The 22,160-nt window shown below is 35.4% G+C and overlaps 4 protein-coding genes and 1 pseudogene across 4 annotated transcripts; 2 read left to right on the top strand and 3 right to left on the bottom strand.

Moving 5' to 3' along the window:
* Positions 1 to 153: 153 nt before the first annotated feature.
* On the bottom strand, positions 154 to 1,216 carry LOC103861848 (photosystem II reaction center PSB28 protein, chloroplastic). Its single transcript, XM_009139555.3, has 2 exons — positions 997 to 1,216; positions 154 to 791 (listed from the first exon to the last, which is right to left on the bottom strand). Exons 1-2 carry the CDS (start codon positions 1,067 to 1,069, stop codon positions 310 to 312), a joined length of 555 nt encoding a protein of 184 aa, XP_009137803.1. The 5' UTR covers positions 1,070 to 1,216; the 3' UTR covers positions 154 to 309.
* A 555-nt stretch (positions 1,217 to 1,771) lies between these two features.
* LOC103861847 (auxin-responsive protein IAA11) lies at positions 1,772 to 3,304 on the bottom strand. The gene is made up of 4 exons (XM_009139554.3): positions 2,812 to 3,304; positions 2,246 to 2,599; positions 2,089 to 2,150; positions 1,772 to 1,992 (listed from the first exon to the last, which is right to left on the bottom strand). Exons 1-4 carry the CDS (start codon positions 3,057 to 3,059, stop codon positions 1,976 to 1,978), a joined length of 681 nt encoding a protein of 226 aa, XP_009137802.1. The 5' UTR covers positions 3,060 to 3,304; the 3' UTR covers positions 1,772 to 1,975.
* Positions 3,305 to 3,584: 280 nt separating this feature from the next.
* LOC103862134 lies at positions 3,585 to 8,137 on the top strand (annotated as a pseudogene).
* Positions 8,138 to 8,409: 272 nt separating this feature from the next.
* Positions 8,410 to 13,167, top strand: LOC103861846. Its single transcript, XM_009139553.3, has 4 exons — positions 8,410 to 12,197; positions 12,578 to 12,652; positions 12,824 to 12,856; positions 12,939 to 13,167. The coding sequence occupies exons 1-4, from the start codon at positions 11,943 to 11,945 to the stop codon at positions 13,014 to 13,016; spliced, it is 441 nt and encodes a 146-aa protein (XP_009137801.1). The 5' UTR covers positions 8,410 to 11,942; the 3' UTR covers positions 13,017 to 13,167.
* A 5,649-nt stretch (positions 13,168 to 18,816) lies between these two features.
* On the bottom strand, positions 18,817 to 22,120 carry LOC103861844 (long-chain-alcohol oxidase FAO4B). The gene is made up of 4 exons (XM_009139552.3): positions 21,659 to 22,120; positions 21,165 to 21,440; positions 19,677 to 21,076; positions 18,817 to 19,481 (listed from the first exon to the last, which is right to left on the bottom strand). Exons 1-4 carry the CDS (start codon positions 21,878 to 21,880, stop codon positions 19,145 to 19,147), a joined length of 2,235 nt encoding a protein of 744 aa, XP_009137800.1. The 5' UTR covers positions 21,881 to 22,120; the 3' UTR covers positions 18,817 to 19,144.
* Positions 22,121 to 22,160: the final 40 nt, after the last annotated feature.

Here is a 22,160-nt window from a genome sequence, read left to right as displayed (position 1 = left end):
TAGCACGGTTGAGACATAACCGGTACTGTTGAGTTTCCTTGTAAAGCTACCGGAGGAGGGTAACGATTATATGCGAGCGGCAAAGTTATTATGTTCCACTTGGTCTTTGAGTCCATGTGAATGTATTGGAAGAAACCACTTAGAATAACTGAGTAGCACGAGGTATAAACCATTCTAATGAAAGTAAATTTGAGAATTGAAACTCAAGTAAAGATCAAAACTAGGAGAGAAAGATTATAAAACCAAAAGAGTTAAAAATATAATAAAAAATGTAACATACACATTTTGCTCATAGAAAAGTCCCCAACCTCATTGCTTCTTAACGAACTGTAAACCGTTCTGGTCAGAGTACCGTTCCATAAACCTCATGAACCTGTCCCATTCCTTCGGCGTCCTCATCACATGCTTCGCCACAATCCCTTCCGGTTTCCCGTTCACGAATCTAGCGTTCACATCCGTCGACTGTATCACACCTTCCTCATCAATCATGTACAAACCCGTTATCTCACCAACCTCACCGCTCGAGTCAAAAACCGAAGGCTGGTCGAAAGAGAAGAGTGCCATTCCGTTAGATCCGTCCCTTGACCGAGTCAGCTTGACGTCAGGAATCGTCAGCTCATCTGTACCTTGGATGAACTGGAGCGACGGCTTTACCATCATCGTGATTGGGACGAGACTCCTCGGTCTTAGAGTTGTTGGAGACGGTGTATGGAGTCTCGGGAGGGAAATGGGAGAGCCGGTGAAGGCGGAGGGAGTGATGGGATGAACAGAGCATGAAGACATGACAATGCCTGCAAAAGAAACCGATCAAACCTCTGGTTCTTAAGCACACACTCTGAGTTAATTACTACTAATCACCAATTATATAGAACACACTTAAACTGTTAAGCATGATCTTATTACAGGAAGACATTACAAAAACCCTTGTTTACCTTTTCAACATGTTCTACTAATATCATCATCGAAAGAAAGGAGAAGGAAGTCATGAAACAGTACCTGTGGTGCGTGAAACATATCGAGGAGAATGAGTGACAGAAGTTAAAGACCCTATCGAACGAACACAAGCCATTTCTCGTGCTTAATCGATGTGCGCGAGGAAACTAGCGACAGAAGAGTAGAGGGAGGAGATGAAGAGAAGGTCTCTCTTCTTGGTGTGGTGTCGGGAGAATCTTGACGTGTCACGACCAAAGCCGTTCCCTCATTGGATACCGTCATCGTCTCGTATATGGGCTTTTAACTTAAGGCCCAATATTTATCTACTTCATCACATAAGAAGCCCATTTAGAATTTTTGTGAGAGAGACTCTTGCTATCTCGGAAGTTTTGAATCAGATTATCAGAGTGATCCCATGGATGGAACACAAATGGCAGCGGCACATGCGTCCAGATCACAGAAAAACCTGTGATGCCATAACGAATCCCATGACCATGTGAGAAAACCGTTAGCACATTTGTTAATATTTAGTTATTATGTCTGCCATTGTCTATTGAAATTAAAAATGTTTAACTTGGCATTAAAAAACTCCAAAACACCATTTTGCAAAGAGTTTTTGTAATGACGAAAACACTAGCCGTAGCAGCTTGGCCGAGAAACACTTAGCATTTTCACCTGTCAATGGTCTTCTTTAGAGGTGATGATTGGTTCAATTCATGTTATGTATGTAGACGAGAGAGTTCTTTGGTTCCTTTTAATTTGATTATTTTCTTCAATGTTGAATAACTTTTCTCTTTACACAGATCTTATAAACTTGTGCATTGCTCTGAAACGCTTAGTGAGTTTTGTAACTTTTGTTATACCTTTGTCAAGTGTGTGATTTACAAACAGAAAATATAACTAACTAAAAAATGGCAGAGCCAAAAACTGTAAAGGCAAGAAGAAGAATGAAGAAGATTCTTTGTCTTCTCTTTGATCTTGTGATATGTCTTATTATATTGTTTCAAACGTTGAAGGATTCTTGTAGTGTGTATTATATGCTTCATAAGATCATTTGAGCTGTAAACAAGGATTAAACAAACACGGTCACAAACAACATAAAAGAAAAGATCTTTAATACAGAAATAGAGATTTGATAAAATCTAGTGAATGTACCTGTACCAGTAGCTTCTGATGTTTTCATAATCCGGAGCCTTTTGACAGAACCAATAAACATCCTGGACACAAGTAAAACTCAGTTCATGATTCACAATGTGAAGCTAAAACTGGACTCAACATAAGAAAGTATATATATATATATATAACAACATACCCCCAGGGAACATCACCAACAAGCATCCAATCTCCTTCCTTGTCTTCATACGTTAGTACTAATCCAGAAGACCCATCTGGTAGTATCTTCAGCCCTGCTTCCAGGTGACCATCTGTTTTGGGTTTAAGAAACATATCTTCAAGAGTGTTGGACAACGATTCATAGCATCTATGAGCGTTCAGATCGATTTTCCTTCCAATGGGAATACCATCCATAGTCACCTTCACAAACATTCTCATCTTTGTTGTTGCATCAGTTCTGTTTTTGATCGGATCTTCCATGGCCAATGTCTTGGCTTGGTTAACCATACTGTTCATTCTATAACTCCTTATCGGTGGCCACCCCACAACTTGCCTGCAAATTTATAAAGTTTTCAAAAGCTCAACACAGAGTAAAGACAAAAGGATTTGATATAACACTGTGATCAAATAAAGGTCGTGTTTTTTTCAGACAACAGTGATCAAAGGAACATTATGTCTGATCAAATCCCATAAAAAAGCAAAAGAAACATTTTTTTTTATGGGTTATATGACTATGATCATATAAGGAAAGGAGGAGAATCTCACCCACTAGTTGCGGCCATGGAATCAGCTGTTCTCTTGATCCCAGCAGTGACGCTAGCTCTGCTACTCAAGGAAGAAGAAGAAGAAGAAGAATCATCAGCGTAAGAAACCCTACGTTCTCGACCTAGGCTCAACGTGAGACCAAGCTCGAGCTCGTTCTCTGCCGGAGAAGAAGAGTCCTCGCAAGAGACGAGGACGTTTTCGTTGTTTGACAAGGTCGAAGCCGACCCACTAGCCGAACCGCGTTCCATTTGAAAAATCTCCAAACCAAGAAGGGAGAGAAATGGACAGAGAGAGATTGAAGATTTGATTGTTAAGGTGAGAGATGGGTTGAATTTGAAGCAAAGTTTGAGACTTTTAATAAGTAAGGCAAAAAACAGTGAATGAAAATTAGGAAAAGAGGAAACAGAGGATGAACAAGAACAAGACACGACGGGTGGGATTTGTCTCCTTTTTTTTCTTCTTTTTTACTTCCCTAACTTTAGTCCTTCTTTTTCGCCTTAAATATCAATTTTTATACATGATAAATATTGCCTAAAAAAGAAAATTTTATTCACTTTTATTCCGTGAGTATATTTACTTGTATCTTCTTTTTCCCACAAAAATAATATAATTTGATGATTGTAGGCTACAACTACATTATCATTTTATGTCCATGAAATAATGTAAAGTAATGTAATCCATTACTTTCGATAAAATTCTAATTACTTTAAATTAAATAATACTCATTTCACTAGTTTAACAGAAATAATTACTGCAATTTTGATTTAAAAGTGAATTTGATGAATTTTGTGAGTATTCTATTTTTCTTTTAGTTCATTCATATTTATTCTATGTTAACATAAGAAATTTTGTGAACAAAAAAAAAAAAAAAAAAAAACATAAGAAATTTAACAGAATATGATGAATCATCCATATAGATGGTAATGTTCAGATGTTTTTGGTTGGTATTGACTCCAAAATCTGATATAGATAGGATTGATTTAAAATCAAAGATGATATCAAAACGGTTGCATCCGTGGGATTAATAAAAGCAAATTAAAAATAGGGTGGAAAATAAATGAATAAATAAATAAAAGTTCCAAAGTATTTGTGCATACATATCCTCAGACTCGAGAACTTCAAGAGAAAGTGGGGGCTCACATGTCAACTTCATGGGATTCAATCGGACGGCTAGAATAAAGGATACTTAGAAAGCTACGTGGGACCCACGTACACAGGGGGAGGACCTCGTGCCCACGTCCTTTGGTCCATCTTTCCAAATCGAACGGTGGCTATTGGTTCCGGTTTAAAGCTAGATACTATCGCTATACAGAAATTATTAATTAAATGTAATCAAGTGGCTATCTAATCTATAATCACGTAATTAAATTGAAGTTTAATTAAAGAGAGAGTTTAGCTGTCCATTTTTAGTGGTGTCCGAATAAAAACCCTGTCGTCTGGAGGGAAGACATAACCGACCGTTGCTTCTTTACTTTCCAAATAAAACCGTTCAATCAATTAAATAGAGAGTTGAAAATTTTGAAAGTGTTGGTTGTCCATCTAGGTCCCACGCTCTGAATGGGATTCCCTGCGGTGTGCACCACCGTAAATTTTAAGTATCAGATTCTTTCTTTTCCAGCCTTACAAAAACAAAGACAAGTGGCAACATAGGAGTAAACCAGGACCAGGAGGAAGGTAAGGGTTGGGGACTTTGGTAGCTCTCAGCTCGTGGATGAGCAAGTCCTCCGTACCGAGTGCGGAACGGTGACATCGATGGCAATAGAAAAGCTTCCATTTTCAGACAGACAAGGGAAGTGGTTATCTAAAACTAGGGTTTAAAGGAATGCTAAAGGAAACCTCATACAGTAAAGGTGGAGATTTGTAAAGTATTATCATTTTAGCCATTTAGATGGACTAAGCAATGAGCATTATCAACATTCAGGAAATCATTTGAATAATTAGTTGCATCTATATAATTGTTTCTTATTGTAGTCTTACTGACAAAAGACAATAAACTTAACTGTGACCTTGTAATAGATAAATCATTTTGTAACCAAGAGGTTCCAAACCTTTTTTTTGTAATTTAATTTTTCTTATGAAAATCTAATATTCGAATATACATATATGAATAAATATATATAAATGCCTCTGTTTCTGTCATAATCAAAGATCCAGATTTGGGTATTTAAGAAAGCTATATATTAATTTTAAAGAATTTTAGAGCAAGTGGAATTTTAACTTTGTTTGTTATAGGGGCAAGTGGCTTAGACCCTCCAGGTCCAGTATTATTATCACATCTTTTTGTAATCCACTATAGTTTTCCATAGTGTTAGTGAAGCATTACCATCTGAATTCAAATCCGAGTACTGTGTATTTTGTAAAAGAGGATTGAGCTTAAACACAAAAGCCAGAGCTTAATTTTGAAGATTTTAAATGGGATGGTGCCAAACTCATGACTAAAATCCCTATTATGATTGGACAATGAAATATATCAAATTATTATAGCGAAAATATCAATAGAAAACCACTTTGGGCCTTAGCGACCTTATAAGGAGTGAAAGACCACAAACATAAAATAAAAGCAAATGAAAAGACCAAAGCCTATTAAATAATTCCAATTGTCCAATAAACAGCGTCCACGTGCGGCTTTTAGTATGTCCAAAAAAATATGTAATCGCACGCGCGTAAGTTCACGACGGCTGATCCCCATATGCTTAGGAGACAGCCACCAAAAACACCTCCTTGGACGATGAAAGTACAAAAACATCACCGTCAACATTCTCTCTAGGACAACAGACAACAAGACGATTATTTTCTTCAAGATGGCAATTTATAAATGATTATCTAGATTCTACTCGTTCATCTCATATCCCACCATGAATTGTTAAGGTGAAAATTTTTGATTCTATTTTCGCGTTTGTTAATCATAATTGATATCTTTCGAGCATAATTGTAGATATCTCTGCTTTTTTGAGAAACTTCGTTCACGATTGGTTGATTCGGATTCGATTTGTGTTTATTTAAGTGTTTGTTGTAGTTTCCAGGGAGTTTGATGTTTGGTTGGATAATGTGTGTTTGATTTTGTTGATGATTCTCGATGCTTGTGTTATTTTATAACAATTAGATTTGTTTAAGTTTTATTAGCGTCTATAATACTTTTTATATCGATTCTTTTCTCTACTGAATTTTCTCGCTACATTTCATTTAAAAGACCAAATTTATTTATACAATCAGACACTCAGGCTCGAACTCATGCTGATTGTTGTCTTGTGTCTCTGTTTCTAGAGATATATATGGTCGCATATGTCTTCACTGAGGTTTTTGAGTTTGGTTTCGTGTATTCAGATGCTAGATTTGATGATTCGGTTTGGGGTGCACCCATTAGAATCTTCAAGAACTAACAAATCTTCTTTGTTTACAGTTATTACCAAGGTTCTTGAGAATTAATTTATGATTATCTGTTATGGCAGGAATACAATGGAGGCTCGTCCTGTTCAGAGATCAGGTTCTATGGAGATCATTAACATTGCTCGCACTACTTCAACCGGAGAAGAATCCTTCATAAGATCAGAGAACAACAACACTCACTTAATGTCTAAGTTATCAGTACAAACCCACCGTTTGATTTCTTCCAGTAACATCGGAGCGGTTGGACATATATGCTCTTCAACATCCTCTGGCTTCTCAACCAATCTCCATTACTCATCTACGGTGTCTCACGAGAAACACGGAAGCAGCAGTAACGATACTTCTTGGTGCCATGATTCACTTCACGGAGGAAGGTTTCTTGATTTACCTGAGGCCAGCCATGTTGACGACGGTGGCATTGGTTCTGCGTTTGATGACATTCAAAAACGAAATGATTGGCATGAATCGGCTGACCACTTGATCACCGATGAAGATCCCTTACTATCTACTAACTGGAGCGATCTCTTGCTTAACACCAGTTTCCATTCAGATTCAAAGGTGCAAATTCCACCGCAAGCTCATCAGACTGTTCAGCAGCAGCCTTCTCTTTCTGTGGAGTTGCGACCTGTCGGCACAACATCTTCAAGCAGTAACAACGGAACGGGCAAGGCACATATGCGTTGGACGCCAGAACTTCACGAGGCTTTTGTTGAGGCTGTCAACAGTCTTTGGTGGCAGTGAAAGTGAGCTTTTATTTCATCTTTGCCTTTAAAAAAACTTTGTGTGTTAACACTCTTTTTTTTTCTGTTTACAAAGGAGCTACTTCTAAAGGTGCGCTGAAGATTATGAAAGTTGAAGGCTTAACTATATATCATGTCAAAAGCCATTTGCAGAAGTATAGGACAGCTAGATATAGGCTAGAACCATCAGAAAATGGTATATACCCCAACTCTTTCTTAATTTTTATTTCATTTGAGTCTAAAAATTCAACTTCAAGAATCGTTTTATTTTGAGTGCAATAGGTTCGTCAGAGAAGAAGTTGACACCGCTTGAACATATAACATCTCTTGACTTGAAAGGGTAACGGCACCAAGTGGTCCAACAATTTTTAACAGATTCTCTCACCTTGTTTGATGTCTGAAAATCTTTTATTTTTGGTAGTACATTGGGATAGGTATTACAGAGGCTCTGAGACTTCAGATGGAAATGCAGAACCAACTCCATGAGCAGCTAGAGGTATGTCTTGTCTTATAGCTTTGTTTTTTTTAATGGCTGCAAACAGTGCAAATGTGAAATGTGATTCTAGGAAGTTTGAGTTTGGATGAGAATGTTTTTCTTTTGATGTTTCTTGCAGATTCAAAGAAACTTGTAACTCCGGATAGAAGAACAAGTAAAGTACCTGCAAATGATGTTCGAGAAACAAAACTCGGGTCTCGAAAAAGGGACAACTTCAAAATCAGATACCTCAGCCAAATTCGACCAAGAAGACAAGAAAACAGATGATTCAAAGGAGCTCATATCAGAGGAGAGAAGGAATATCCAAGAGCCTGAATCTTCTCAGGCAAAGCGTACCAAAACCCGATAATTGAAAGTAATGGGAGTATGATGGAGAGCTTTGAGTTAGATGAGATAGGGAAGGTAGATGCAAAACATGATGAACTTGCCAATGATGTTAAGGATCTGGGAGAGAGTATGATGGAGCACTTTGAGTTTCAAGAAACAAGACTTGAAAAGGTGGAAGAAGAAGCTATAAGAATTAAGATGAATGAAGAGATGATTGAAAGCTATGATAGGATATGGTTCTTTGGAAAGGGGTTTTAGTAACTGAGATGATCATGTTTTCTTATGTTTTTAGATTTATGTAAGACTCTTATCTTACGTTTTGAGTGTCAGACATTATAATGTTCTTTGTGTTTCAGTAACCGAGATTATCTAAGTTTTTTATGCTTGGTCATGCTTGAGTTTAAAACATGAGAAGACATCACAACAAAAGATACCAAGTACATAATTGAAATCTTTATGTTGTCTACTACATTGAGACATGTCTTTATCTTTTAACATTGTATTGATACAAAAGAATAATGAAATTTGGAATATAAATGATTTTCTTAAAAAAAGGTTTCTATACGAGTTCACAAGGTCCACGTCTTGGCTTTTTTTATATAACATAGCATCTAGGTTTCTTTTCATACTTTTTGTTTCATTTGAATAATCAATCGTATTTGCCTCTAAGTAAATGCAACACCGATAAAATGAAAGAAAAAAATTGTTAAAAAACACCTATAAAATTGAAAGAGCAAAAAAAGAGTATTTAAATGAATTTCAAAAGTTGACAAAAAAATGAATTTCAAAATGGTTTACTCACTGTATTTGATACTAATTTATACACTCCAAATTAGGAAAACAAGCTCTACCGAGCTCATATCTCTAATCATACAAATCTAATTTAATTACAATGAAATAACATAAACAAATATGATTTTTTAAAAGATGATGCCAGGTTTGAAGTTCTCTCTATTGATGAATGAATATTCAAAACTACAACACATTTAACCATTGTAATTGATATAATAGCAAGATGATAAATATGAGAGTGAAGTTGTTTGTGATTTTAGAACAAACAAATTCATGAATCTGAAATATTTATTTTGATTCGAAAATTGTTAATTGTGATCCTTTTTGATCATAAATTGTGCAGTCTACCATGAAAGTGTGTGAAGAGTTCTTTTACGCTGAATGAAGTAGTTTTGAAGATTGACTAAAGCAAAGACAATGTGAGAATCCAACACATGTTTTACTGGTTTAGAATTAGAAGTAGACCAAACATCAAGATCTACTGCATTTGTAAAACCAACAAAGAACAATCTATTTTTCAGGTTTGGAAAACGTCTGCTCAGAATGATTGCTAGAAAGCTTCTTTTTATGAAGTTGGTGTTGGCGAGATGTTTTAGTAGAGTCAGAGATGTTTCAGATATCAGATCAGATCTCAAATTCAAGTGGTTCCCACTCAGTGTTTTGGGAGAGTTGGAAGGAATTCTTTTACTATTTGGGCAACCAATTTGATTTTTGAGAAGATAAACCATGATGTGACTGCTACTTCAAAATTGCTTGATTGTGCTCTTTGCTTACCATCATCTGATATTTGATTTCTTGAGAGGGCAAACAGTTTGTGCATAGAAGAAAAGAGTAAAAAAGAGAGAAGTTGGTGGCTTTTGGCATAGTTGGAAGAACTTCTATTTGGGCTACTGAAGTCATTTTTTAGAAGACAAATCAAGTTGTCAATGCTTCTACCAAATGGCTTGACTGTGTTCTAAGCTTGCCATCAGCATCAGATGTTCAGTTCTTGGGAGCTCAAGCCGTTTGCGTCTAGAAAGAAGGGAGAGATGAAGAAGAGAGGAGTAAACAAGAGAGAGATGAAGTCAGTTTGTGAACAGAAGTATAGAGGTGTACAGAAGAGAGATAGAGATGAAGTAGTATTGATTGTTTTTGAGTTTTACTGTTGATTATGTTGAATAGAAGAAGCAAGATTATAGGATACAACTGAAAAAAAAAATTCTGAATTGCGTCACTCTATCAAAAGTCTGACAAAACTAGTTTTTGTGTATAATCTCAAACTCAAAAGAAATATTAAAGAGAAAAAAGAATAATGTGAAAGATTGATTCGTTTTCTATGTGTGTCTCTTACTCTACACAAGTGCTCTCTTATTTATAACATAAAGAGATTAGTACACGTCCCAGTTCGAAAACGCGGACTAGGCGGCCGAGTTCTCGGCGTGGAGGCGCTTGGCGGTTACTCACCGTCGCGATTAGACCATGTGCGCTCAAAAACTCGGAGCTGACGAAAAAAAATCAAAATTTCTTTCTTTTAGTGATTAAAATCAATTGTTATGTTAACCATCCATCATATTTTGATATAAACGCCAGTTAAAACAAGAAATTTGATTGAAAGAGTGAAGAAAACTGAAGAGCGGCGGTTTAGGGTTTGCAGGAATTCTAATTTTAAAGGAAGAAGACGAGGGTATATACGTAATTATGCTTGATTAATGAAAAAAAAAAGACAAAAGAGCTGCAACCCCAAAGGATCGATCCCATCACCAGTAGAAACAACAAACATGTCATAGACCACTACACTAAGTTGTTTTCACATCATACTTTCACATGTATAACTACTTATCCGTATATGTAATATTAAAAATATATGAAAACTAGATCCCGCGTATACCCCGATTAATCCCGATTTTTTGATAACTCGTTAGGTCCGAGATCACCGCCCGACTAGCGCCTAGCGTAGTTTCGAACAGGGGTACACGTTATATAATAATGGAGGTACCAAACGTCTCTAATCATTAATGAGTTTGATTTCCATAACTCAAAGATTATTGTATGTTTGTTTTTCAGTTATAATGTGGTATGACTAAATGAAACCCATCACTATGTTTTTATTGAGTTTATATTTAAATAATTATAAAAATATTTCAATCTCAAATCCTCAAAGTGATTTATTTGCTAATTTTTTTATATTTAGCCAAATTTAAAGTTTTATAAGCTTTGCATATCACTCACTTTGGACCTTAATTTTTCATTCAATACAACACAATTCCGATTTTGACAAACAAATACACTAACTCATAGTGTTCACGGTGACGATTACATCGTGCCAAAGTTCCAGTTCTTCCGACAAACGTTTCGTCGAAAAACCCATAAAAAAATTGGTCCACACCACTTTTTCAAAAACAAATTGTAACAGCATGAAGAGAAGAATAACCTCATTTTGTCTACAGAGAAACCAATGAAAATATAAAATTAAAAAATTATTTCAGTCATAATCAAAAGTTATTATTAAAAGAAAATTGTTGATAAATCAATTTAATGGAAAAAAACTCACCTCTCTTGTTTACCAATGCATTTCGATATGTATTTTGCATACAAGTTCAAAAGACAAGACCTTTTTCGTTGTTAACGTTACTCATAGGCAAAATATTTCATTAATTTTTATGGTGCTTACTTCTTGGTTAAAATATGCGAGTCTGAAGTCGAGTGAACACTAGCATAAATTGCTATGCTACATGTCTTGATTTGATGATATGTACACTCTAAAATATAAATTATAAAGTAGTACGCATTATAATTTATTAGAGAGATGATGTTATTTTAAGGATTTGGTTATATATGTTATTGTTTTCCCGATTTTGGCACGTGTTCATCGCACGGAAGATGAGTTGGTCCAGACTCCAGATGATTGCTCATTTCTACTATAAAGCAACAGACTTTCATGGATAGACAAGGCTAAACTAACCCCGTATTGTTAGTTTTGCAATGGGGAACACGAGTAGTTGACTCAAAAAGGTCAGTGTAGGAAAAAATGTTTGAGATTTCACATGTGCTATGCTTAGAAGAAGAAGCTTTGTATATATATATATATATATATTTGATTGTTGTATGTTCTATTCAAATTTTTCATTTTATGAATATTCACAATTTAGCAAAAAAAAAAATCTATTTTTCTGTCGGCAAGAAAACATTTTATTGAAAGCTTTTTTGTGGGATTACAGCCATGGGCTTAAATATTAAAAAATAAAATAAATTAAAAATAAGCCCAAGTTCATGTTAGTATTTAGGGTTTTCTAGGTTTGTTTCTCCACGGAGAGCGTGTGATTTAAACCATAACCTTGTTTCACAAGACAAATCGATATCCCTGCACAGACAAAGACTCAGATCAACTATTGTTCAAACCGTCCATCTAGATGGTAGATCTTACGGTGAAGACAATGGATCTATTATGGGCTGTCTTCTTCTGGGCTGTCTTCAGATACGCCCCGACAGTGGCTGTAGAGATGTTGTTTGTCATCTTGGTTATCATCGTGACCATGCTTGGACTAGACATTCTCCGCATGTGTTTGACGTGGGTCCCGGCCGGTAATGACTTGAATCCGTTAGAGACCTTGGCTCAGGTGGAAGAAGAGCAGAATTACGAGACATCTGAAAAGATTCTACGTGATGTAAGGAAGCAATCTTATTTCCCGCGCTTTCTCGTATATTGATCGTCTTAATCTTTCTTAAACATGTATTCAGATTAGTGATTAAGACTAGAATCACGTCTTAGATGTCCAAACATATTGACTAGCGTCCAATCTCTTTGGTCACCAAGCTGTTTCTTCCCTGGTGTACAGTAGATATCTGCTTTAGGTTTAGTTACAAATTACTTCTGCTTCTATATGAGCTCATGTATTTTTAGCTCTGATTGCACAGAACTTTCTTTTATGTTACACAATGATTCTGTTTATGTGGTTAACTCTATCAATGCCTTTTTGATCGATCGACTTTTTAATACGCTAATGTTAATACGCTAATGTTCATGATGAACCATGGTTTAATGCAGGTAGCCGAGATTAGATCAAAAATATCACAAATTGAGCGTGATGTTCGGCAAATTAAGCAAATAATTTTTATATTAGTAAGTCACATATTTTTCCCTTTAATATGCATATTACTGGCAAGCTCATCCCTCCTTGTGTATACTTATATGGTCTCTATTACCTAAACGACAATTTTATTTCAAAAGTACTAAAATCATGTTTTCTTTCTTTCTTAATTGATATTGTCACTCTTATATGAAAATTTACAGCAAGGGAAGACTGAAAGTCTTGAAAGCAAACAGGTAATCTACCATCAGATATTTACCAGAAACTAATTGACATAATCTTTTTATATCCGAAATATTTTTTTTGTTAAACCCGCAGGATGCGACTCTCTCGGAACTATGTCGCTTAATCCAATTTTTAAGTGACGAAGGCAATACAAGCACTAAAGTATTATAGGTGATCATTGATAGTTTGGTCGCTCTTCATGATCGTTTTGGGGGAAAACTTCATCCTTAATTTTGCAGTTGATATTCTGAAATGTTGTTTTGTTTTGTCGTTGATTGACCACTTATCAGATCATTATTTCGTGGATGGATTTTCACGAACTCTTGGTGTGTCTTATATAAAACTTAGCAGACTGTTATTATAAATCAATGGAATTGGAAGAAATCAACAAATCAGTAAAATTAGTCACCAAAATGTCTTGAAAAATCATATGTTTGTGTTGTTTACCAACTATATGTAAAAGCTGAATTTTGGTTTCAGTTTTACGTCGCTAGCTAGAGTGCCAAAATCTAATAGCGTTGAAATAATCACTTGAGTTGCTTTGGCATATAGTTTTTTTACTCCAAAGAAAAAGAAAGAAAAAGTGTGATTGATTGATAAATCAAACTATTTGATAAGTAATATTACAATCACAGTTCAAAACAATAATAATAATAATGTAAGGTGTACCCAAGTAGGTTACTGAAACAATGCACGCCGCAGTCGTCACACATTGCAACCACAGTCGTCTATCATTTCAGTAACACACTGACAAATCTTCTGGAAAAAGCACGCTACAACGGCCAACATGATGACGACAACTACAACGATGCTAGCTATGATATATTGAACAACGCTACTCATCTTGTTCCTTGCAAACAAAAGTAGCGTTCAAGTTTTGATTAATGGCCTTCAACAAATCTAACCTTCTTTTGTGTTTGTCTTCTTCGTCTAGAGTTATATATAGAGAGAGATACACATTATAAGGTAACTAAATATTTCACAATTCATAAAAGTAAGGTAGACTGTAGTCAGATATTCTTCCGAAAATAAGTAAACTTGACATCCTCCAGTACATTTATATGTACATATATTTATTTCTTTGTCATCAAGGAAATAAATGAAATGGCTTAATAAGGGAGAAAGAGATTCATAGAATCTTAATAAGGGAAAAAAAGATTCATAGAATATGCTAAAGAGTGAGGGTGGCATCCTTATTATTATTATTTTTTTTCGAATCTTAGCGACAAACTTAGATGAAAAAGAGTGACCTGTGGATTCATAGAATATGCAAAAGAGTGAGCTGTGGATTCAAATGAAGATTATCTGCGGATCTCTCTATTTCGAGCTAGTCTCTCTTTCTAACACTTCTATCCTCTGTCTTATTGTTTTCATGTTATTGTTGTTCATCTTACCGTCGAGCATACCTCCGGTTGAAATCGTTGTAACGTCTTGAATTAATGATATTGGTGACAAAAAAAAGCGACAAACTTAGATACAAGACAACAGCAAATGTAAAACCAATTTTTTGCTTGAATAAATTTAAAATTCTTTAAAAAAAAAGAATGAGGGTGATTTTCTTATTATATTTTCAGATGGATGAACAAAATACAAAGCTGTTGAAACTCTTTTGAACCTTGATCTGGTCCCATTGCAGAACCGTATATAACATCAGAATCTATTCCTGCAAGGAAACCTCATCACTTATTTAGTACAAATCTAAAAAATTTCAGGAACAGGAGATAGTTTCAGTTCTTGCTTTCCGTCAGTGATGCAACTATCTTTGTGGAGATGCAGTAAGCAGTAGACTGAATGGTGATCATAGGGTTTACTCCAACAGCTGACGGCAACACACTCCCATCGCAAACAAACAGCCCCTCTGCTTCCCAGCTCTCACCCTTCTCATCCACCGCACATTCCTAGCTCTGCCGTGCGTCCCATCCTACAACTACCCATCTGGTGAGCCGAGAAGTATGTCGTCCAGTACTCTCTCTTTGTGCTAACTCCACCAACCGCATCAACTCCGTCTAGAAACTCTTCCATGGCTTCTCTTGTGATTCCTTCACACTTTATCCTCTGTCCATTCCTGCATAATCCAATAGTGAAATGACTTAAAAGAGTTACTGCTACTTAGACCGAAGGGATCATAAAAATTTATAGGTTAATCTTGATTTTAAAAAAATAGTCAGTGTAGGGGTTATGTGCCATATGAATAATAACCATGGTTCTAAAAATCGGTCAATATGGGCTTAGGTATCTTCCTAGTTGGCAAACTATTCTTTTAAACTTAGGTATCTTCCTAGTTGGCAAACTATTCTTTTAAACTTAATTTTTTTTAAAAATCGTTTTAGGTTCAATAACCGATCTAGACGCTCGTCTAAACATTAATCTTGTTTATTGGATTTGTAGGGTTTTAAGCGGATACACTTCTTTCAACCTTTTTTGTTACGAATTTCTTTGTTGTCAGAACCATTATTTCGTGGACGAAGTTTCACAACTCCTGTTGTGCCTAGTAGAAGATTTACCAAGTTGTCATTATAATTTAATGGAACGAACCATTAGAATTAGAGTCCATGATCATCAACATGTCTTGAGAAACCATATGCATGTGTTAAGTGTTGTTTGTAAAAGCTGAACTTTGGTACCAAAAGCTACCAGCGTTGGAATAATCACTTGAGTTGCTTTGCCATATTAAATCTAAGGAACGCCCCCATATTCTGTCTTTAACGGGAAACGTTGGAATTTATGTTGTTAAATGCTTTTTTCATTTTTGCAAATCTATGGATACATACAGTGTTAACTTGATGCACACTATCGCACGGCTGATGAATTGGTCCAAGTGACTAAAAAGATACCTTCGAGGATCAATATGTATAAACGAAACATGAGTTATTCAATATCTGAATTCAACTTCTATGTTTATTAGGATTTGAAAACTAGAGAGACAAGGCTTGGACATAGCTGATGAAGGTAAAACTAGGGGTTAAACCGTTAAAGAGGTTTATGTTTTGTTAATTTGGGTGAACGAAGTTGATGAATTCAAAAAAATAAAAATAAAAAAAAAGTTGATGAATTCATATCAGATTACCAAAGTTTGCATCTGTTTCTAGAGAGTCTAAAAGCTTCGAACATATTAGATGTAATGATCGTAGTATTAGAATTGCCAAGTAATGTATGTCTATCTCTTCTGTTTTGAGTGCTTTTCGTATAAGATATTGTGTGATCGAATGATTTAAACCGATATTGTAGATCATACTTCCCAAGAGCCCAAAATCTTTTTCAGGTCTACTCTGATTTTTCTTTTTGCGGCAATCAGGTCTACTCTGTTCTAATGAAAAGTATCGATATATTATTTCAAATAATACATAGCATAAAAATAAAGAATCGTTATAAATCCTTTAAAAGAAGCATATATATAAGACAAGATTCTAGACTAAGCCTGGGCGTTTTTAACTCAACCCGAAGTATCTACTTAGACCCGAACCGAAAAAACTGAAACCGAATCTGAACTGTTATACAAAAATATCCGAACGGGACTTATGAGCTTAGTACTTTGGTGTTTGGTTATAATCCGAACCGAACCGACATCCGAACTAGGATCCGAAGATATCCGAAATTAGTTAAATATGTTAAAGTTTTTATATATTTAAGATGATTTAGATATTTTAGGATATTCAAAAAAAAATTTAGTTTGTTTTAATTGTTATTTTGAATACTTTTTAGTTAATTTAGATAGTTTAACTAATTTTTAATTAGATTTGTAAACAATTTATATATTTTGAAAAAAAAACTGTCAATTTTTAAGGTTTAAAAAAAAAAATTTTGGACGATTTTAAACATTGGTTACATCCGATCTGAACCCGAAAGGAACCGAACCGAAACCGATCCGATAATTAGTAAAACCCGAATGGTACTTCTGAGCATAACACCAAAAATCCGAAAATTCGAATTATCCGGACCGAAACCGAACGGTCCACCGAACGCTCAGGCTTATTATAGACTTTGTTCATCAAAATAACTGTTTCAGTAACTCTGAAACCTAAAAGAAGAAAAGAAAGAAGAGGTGTTATTAATTGATAAATCAAACTATTTAATAACTAATAGCCTCTTTCAAAATAAAACTATTGAATAACTTTAGTCTATGCATGCACCGAAGTAGTCATGCATTACAACCACCGTCGTCTATTTTTCGACGCTTATCATGAAGAATCTCCTGGACTTTGAAAAAGCACGCTGCACAGTACCCCACGAAGTAGACGACAACGCAAACGGTACAGACGATGAGAAGGATGCAAGATATGATATATAGAACATGGATCAATTCGCTACTCATCTATATTATTAAAAGAGAAGTATCCATTAAAAAATACTCCTAAATTTTCTAACTTATTTACATTTCTATGCTACTGAGAAATAAATTAAACTACATATTTTAATGTTTATTTTTTTTCAGTTAAATTAATAAGTTTTCTTTAATCAAATTTAAACTTAATGTCATTAAATGAACCTATATATTTTAATGTTTATTCTTTTCAGTTAAATTAATGAGATTTTCTTAATCAAATATAAACTTAATATCATTAAATGAACCTAAAAATACATTATATTTAACGTAGCTTATTACGGACGAGTACGGCATAATAATGAACTTGAATTTTATTTTTACGAAAACGTGAATTACTTGACGTATGTAATATTTAAAATATATTAACTATAATATAACAAATGCATATAACCTTCTTATACTTTAGTTTGAAATGATCATGCTCAAGTTTTATATAGTCAACTTACATCATGCATCGATTGATGTACAATATTCAAACCATCTATAGTTTTCGTTTTACTTATAGGATGTATCAACTAACCAATCATCCTATTGATTTTCTAAGCTTTATAAAAAAAACAAATCAATAAATACAAACTCAAAATCCAATATCTTCTATTAATCAAAACAAAATATTTTCAATGTCGTATCTTTAATGTACCTATTAAATATAGAAACTGTAACCATAATTACACTAATTATAAGAATAGATTTGATTACAACCAATTGATCTATTACTTCGGTAATTGATTTGCTTCCAGAAAAGGAAACAATAAATTTAAAATTTGTAAGAATATAAAGATATAGAGATTCCAATCAATTGTCTATATTTGCGTATGATTTTCGCATAATAAGCTTTAAATTGAACATTGAAAAAGATAGAGAGATTTTTTAAATCTCTTACCGACACAGAACTTAAACAAAATGAAGAGTTAAATGTAATTTTTTTTGTTACACTTCCTGGAAAAAAAAAACGGTTATAACATGGATTTTCATAATATGGCCTTTTAACATATTAATGTTATGGACATTTAATAATTATCTTGACGAAAAACAGAGATTATAAATAATTTATTATTAATAAAATTATAAAATTATTTACAATTTGATGACTAATTCATCGCCCTTTTTTATATGCTAAATTTTTTATAGAAATTTAAAAATCATTGTATTTTCTTTAAACATGTATAACTAATTTAGTAATTTATAATCTTTTATGCTATACTAAATCATAATATAATATTTTTTCATATTTTACATTAATAACCATTATTTTTCTATATCGTCTACAATTCTCTAATTACGTCTGTTTGTTCTATTTTTATATGATATCGAATATTCTTCATAAATAGATGGTTTAAGATTCCAAAAAAAAAATATTTATTTAGTGAATATAATACATCAAATATTACAAATACATCATTTAGTTAAATAAATAATCAAAAACCAAAAATTCATATCCGCGCTGTGCGGATCAGGGTCTAGTCTTCTTCCTTACAAAACAAAAGTTATGTTCAAGTTTTGATTAATGAATGCCTTCAACAGACAAAACAAAACTTCTTTTATAATTCGTCTTCTTCGTCTAAAACTAATATATATATATATATATAGAAAGATACATCATACATCAAAAGGGAAAAAAAAAGATACATCATACAAATTAAGGAAAATAAAATATTTTACAGTTTCATTAAAGTAAACTGTAGCTAGATATTCTTCCGAAAATTATAAATTTACATTTGACAACAAAGGAAAGAACAAATGTTAAGTTTACATTTTCCTCTAGTGTTTTTATATGTTCATATTATTCTTTCTTGTCATCATTAATGATGAAGAGTTCTTATGGATTTCAAATTTGTCATTAATAATTTTGAAATTCTTCAAGATTTGGAACTAGTACCATTGCAGAAACGTATATAACACCGGAATCTTTTCTCGCAAGGAACACTCACTTATTCAGTATGAATCTAAAATCTTTCAGGAACATGAGACAGTTTCAGTTCTTGCCTTCTGTCAGTGATGCAACTATTCTTGTGGAGATGCAGTAAGCAGTAGACTGAATAGTGATCATTGGATTCACTCCAACAGCTGACGGCAACACACTTCCATCACAAACAAACAGCCCCTCTGCTTCCCAGCTCTCACCCTTCTCATCCACCGCACCTTCCTCAGCCGTACGTCCCATCCGGCAACTACCCATCTGGTGAGCCGAGAAGTATGTCGTCCAGTACTCACCCTTTGTGCTAACTCCACCAACCGCATCAACCCCATCTAGAAACTCTTCCATGGCTTCTCTTGTCATTCCTTCACACTTTATCCTCTGTCCATCACTCCTGCATAATCCAATAGTGATATGACTTAAAAGAGTTACTACTTACAAATCTTTAGGGACCATAAATTTTTGTAGGCTAGTCTAATAAAATCATTTTCAATAATTTAAGGACCATGCAACTTATCTATAATATTTTTAAAAAATTTGGGGCCAAGACGAATGTTTCATCCGACTATGTTTAGGTTGAGTGACGTACCTATATGTTCCGACTTCAACTGCACCTGCTGCAACCAAAACCCTCAAAGCCTGTCTAAGCCCCACTCTCAAATTCTCCCTATCTTTCTTGCTTGTCCTGTACGTAACCTCGTTTTCCTTCAAAACCTCACCTGATCCATAGTCCCTAACCAGAGCAAACAAATGAGATGTCCTTCCGTACTTCATCATCCGCTCCTTAAGGTCAGCTCCAGAAACCCACGGGCTCAGCCCCGCGTATGAAGCTGGTCCCGCTAGTGGAGTCTCCAGTATCGCTCTGCAGCCAGATTCAGCATCATGCACATGATGAACCGATGTTATAATCCCTCCCTCGTACATTTTCCCAGAGAACTCAGAACCTTTCTCCGGGAAGTACCCCCATGTCATGAGAACCGGGTGCAGCTTTAGGTTCCTCCCTATGTTCCTGTTCTCTAGCCCACTTGAACGCATCAAAGGTGGTGTCAACAACGAACCAGCTGATGAAACCGTTACTCTAGCTTCAATCATAACCTTCTTCTCAATCTTTCCTCCAACTGAACTCGCTATCACTCCCACACATCGTTTCTTCTTCTTCTTCCCCTCATTGTCTGTGAAAACAAACCTCTCAGCTTTGACACCTGTCAAGATCACCGCACCGTTCTCCACAGCATCAACAAGCCAAGTCTTGTCCGTCCCGTTCTTGCCTCCTTCTCTACAACCATACCCGCAAGAACCGCAGTAATGATCCTCCGGTGAGTTTCTCGGAACAGAAACTACCTTCAACCCTAGTCTCTCGCACCCTTCTCTCAGAACCTGGTTCTGTAACCCCTCCTTCACGCATCTCTCCGTGACACCGAGTCTTCTAACAACTTCATCCATCGCTAGCTGATACTCCTGGCTCCCGAAAAACTCGATCTTACTCTCTTCGGACCATTCTTTCAAAACATGGTCCGGTGTTCTTATAGAAGCCGACCAGTTAACAGCTGTACCTCCTCCAACGGTTGAACCAGCCAAGACCATGAACTTCCCGTCGACCGTCGTCATAAGCGCGCCTTTTTCGTATAGCTCGAGCATAGAGGGACCTTCTAAACCCGAGTAGTCTCGAGATGTGAAGTAGTTTCCCTTCTCGAGAACCAACACTTTTAATCCTGCTTTCGCTAGGTTCGCAGCTGCAACACCTCCTCCGCTTCCTGACCCTACGATAACCACATCGCATCTGATCCGGTGGATATTGTCATTATCGTCTCTAGCGACGTGAACACCTTTTTGAGTTAGAGATTGTCTGATGGTGACGTCACTCTCGTTTTTTGTCTCAATGATCCCTTTCTCTAGAGGTCTTGGCGCCTCGTCATCTTTGCGCATCTCTGTTGTGTCGATGGAGTACCCTATTGCTTCTAACGCAGGGTTCTTCATATTCTGATCTCTCTGTGAACAAAACAAATAAACAAAAAATGTTTTTTGATATTTAACAAACAAACAGCTTACTATAACTAGTAATCATTTGAGGTGTTACCTGGGAGAAGAAGGAGAAGAGAGTGTAGAATTTTGCAAGGAAGAAAGTGATTCGAAGAGGAAGGAAGAGACCACTCTGTCTAGACCACATCCTCAGGATCTCTTCTCTTTTGTCCAGTGGAAGGTCAGAGAATTTATGGACAAAAGGCCAGTCCTTAGCTAGACAGAGGGAGCCACAAAGAAATAAAGTTCCAAATCTATATGATAAGATGGTCAATATGATTCTCAGAACCTTCACTGCTTCTGATCTCCCATTCTTCACTATCATCTCCGCTACCTAGAGACAATGATCAGTAAGACAATACTCTATAAAACATCTAATTACCGACTAGCGATTTCTTGAATAGCAATAGTACTGAGGTAAGAAGATAAGAACAAGACCGACCAAAGCTGATACTAAAAATAATCTATAAAGCTATTTGCCACAGCAGGATATTGATTTAAGAAAAGTCAACACTAGGAAACAGAGGATAAAGTGAGAGAGAGAGAGGGAACCTCATCGGTGAAAGGTGGTTGAGAACCGGAGGCTACGTTGAAGGAATCAACAGCGTTTTGCTCTGCCGTGGTCTCCGGAGGAGGAGGAGGGAGGAGAGTTTGACAGATGAAGGAGAGAGTTTGAATCTGAGATATTGAGAAGCCATGGCTATAGCCTCCTTCTCCTTGTCTCTTCTTCGATCTCAACAGAGGATGCCCTCTGCTTCTTCTATCTTCTTCCATGTTAATTCTTCTTCTTCTTCTTCTTCCACTTATCGAGAACTTTATAGAGAGCTAAGGAAGTGAATGATTGAATTAGGATTTTTATTTATCCTTCAGCTTGAAGAATCACCCAAGTCTTGATACTGTCGTTTTAGAACAGAAGATCACGGAGTCTTACCTTCTTTTGTGGGGTCCACGCTTCAAATAAGAATGTGATACAAGACTTAATCATATGTCATGTAAGATTTATCTTTGTCTTTGTGTACCGACTTGACTTTCTCAGAAAAACTCTTGTGAATAA

The sequence above is a fragment of the Brassica rapa genome, chromosome A03 (assembly GCF_000309985.2).
Source record: "Brassica rapa cultivar Chiifu-401-42 chromosome A03, CAAS_Brap_v3.01, whole genome shotgun sequence".
NCBI lineage: Eukaryota > Viridiplantae > Streptophyta > Magnoliopsida > Brassicales > Brassicaceae > Brassica > Brassica rapa.
The sequence above is the reverse complement of the archived record's forward strand: the minus strand, read 5'-3'. Positions and strand labels throughout refer to the sequence as shown.

What these genes read in the sequence shown, in the direction of transcription:
- LOC103861847 (XM_009139554.3), bottom strand. Translation starts at nt 3,059, where the DNA reads ATGGAACGCGGTTCGGCTAGTGGGTCGGCTTCGACCTTGTCAAACAAC. An exon ending in TCCATGGCCGCAACTAGTGG is followed by an intron (nt 2,600 to 2,811) that starts GTGAGATTCTCC and finishes ATAAATTTGCAG; the next exon opens with GCAAGTTGTGGGGTGGCCAC. An exon ending in GTTGGTGATGTTCCCTGGGG is followed by an intron (nt 2,151 to 2,245) that starts GTATGTTGTTAT and finishes ACTTGTGTCCAG; the next exon opens with GATGTTTATTGGTTCTGTCA.
- LOC103861846 (XM_009139553.3), top strand. Translation starts at nt 11,943, where the DNA reads ATGGTAGATCTTACGGTGAAGACAATGGATCTATTATGGGCTGTCTTC. An exon ending in CTGAAAAGATTCTACGTGAT is followed by an intron (nt 12,198 to 12,577) that starts GTAAGGAAGCAA and finishes GGTTTAATGCAG; the next exon opens with GTAGCCGAGATTAGATCAAA. An exon ending in AGCAAATAATTTTTATATTA is followed by an intron (nt 12,653 to 12,823) that starts GTAAGTCACATA and finishes GAAAATTTACAG; the next exon opens with CAAGGGAAGACTGAAAGTCT.
- LOC103861844 (XM_009139552.3), bottom strand. Translation starts at nt 21,880, where the DNA reads ATGGAAGAAGATAGAAGAAGCAGAGGGCATCCTCTGTTGAGATCGAAG. An exon ending in AACCACCTTTCACCGATGAG is followed by an intron (nt 21,441 to 21,658) that starts GTTCCCTCTCTC and finishes CATTGTCTCTAG; the next exon opens with GTAGCGGAGATGATAGTGAA. An exon ending in TCTTCTCCTTCTTCTCCCAG is followed by an intron (nt 21,077 to 21,164) that starts GTAACACCTCAA and finishes TTTTGTTCACAG; the next exon opens with AGAGATCAGAATATGAAGAA.
- LOC103861848 (XM_009139555.3), bottom strand. Translation starts at nt 1,069, where the DNA reads ATGGCTTGTGTTCGTTCGATAGGGTCTTTAACTTCTGTCACTCATTCT. An exon ending in ATATGTTTCACGCACCACAG is followed by an intron (nt 792 to 996) that starts GTACTGTTTCAT and finishes TTTCTTTTGCAG; the next exon opens with GCATTGTCATGTCTTCATGC.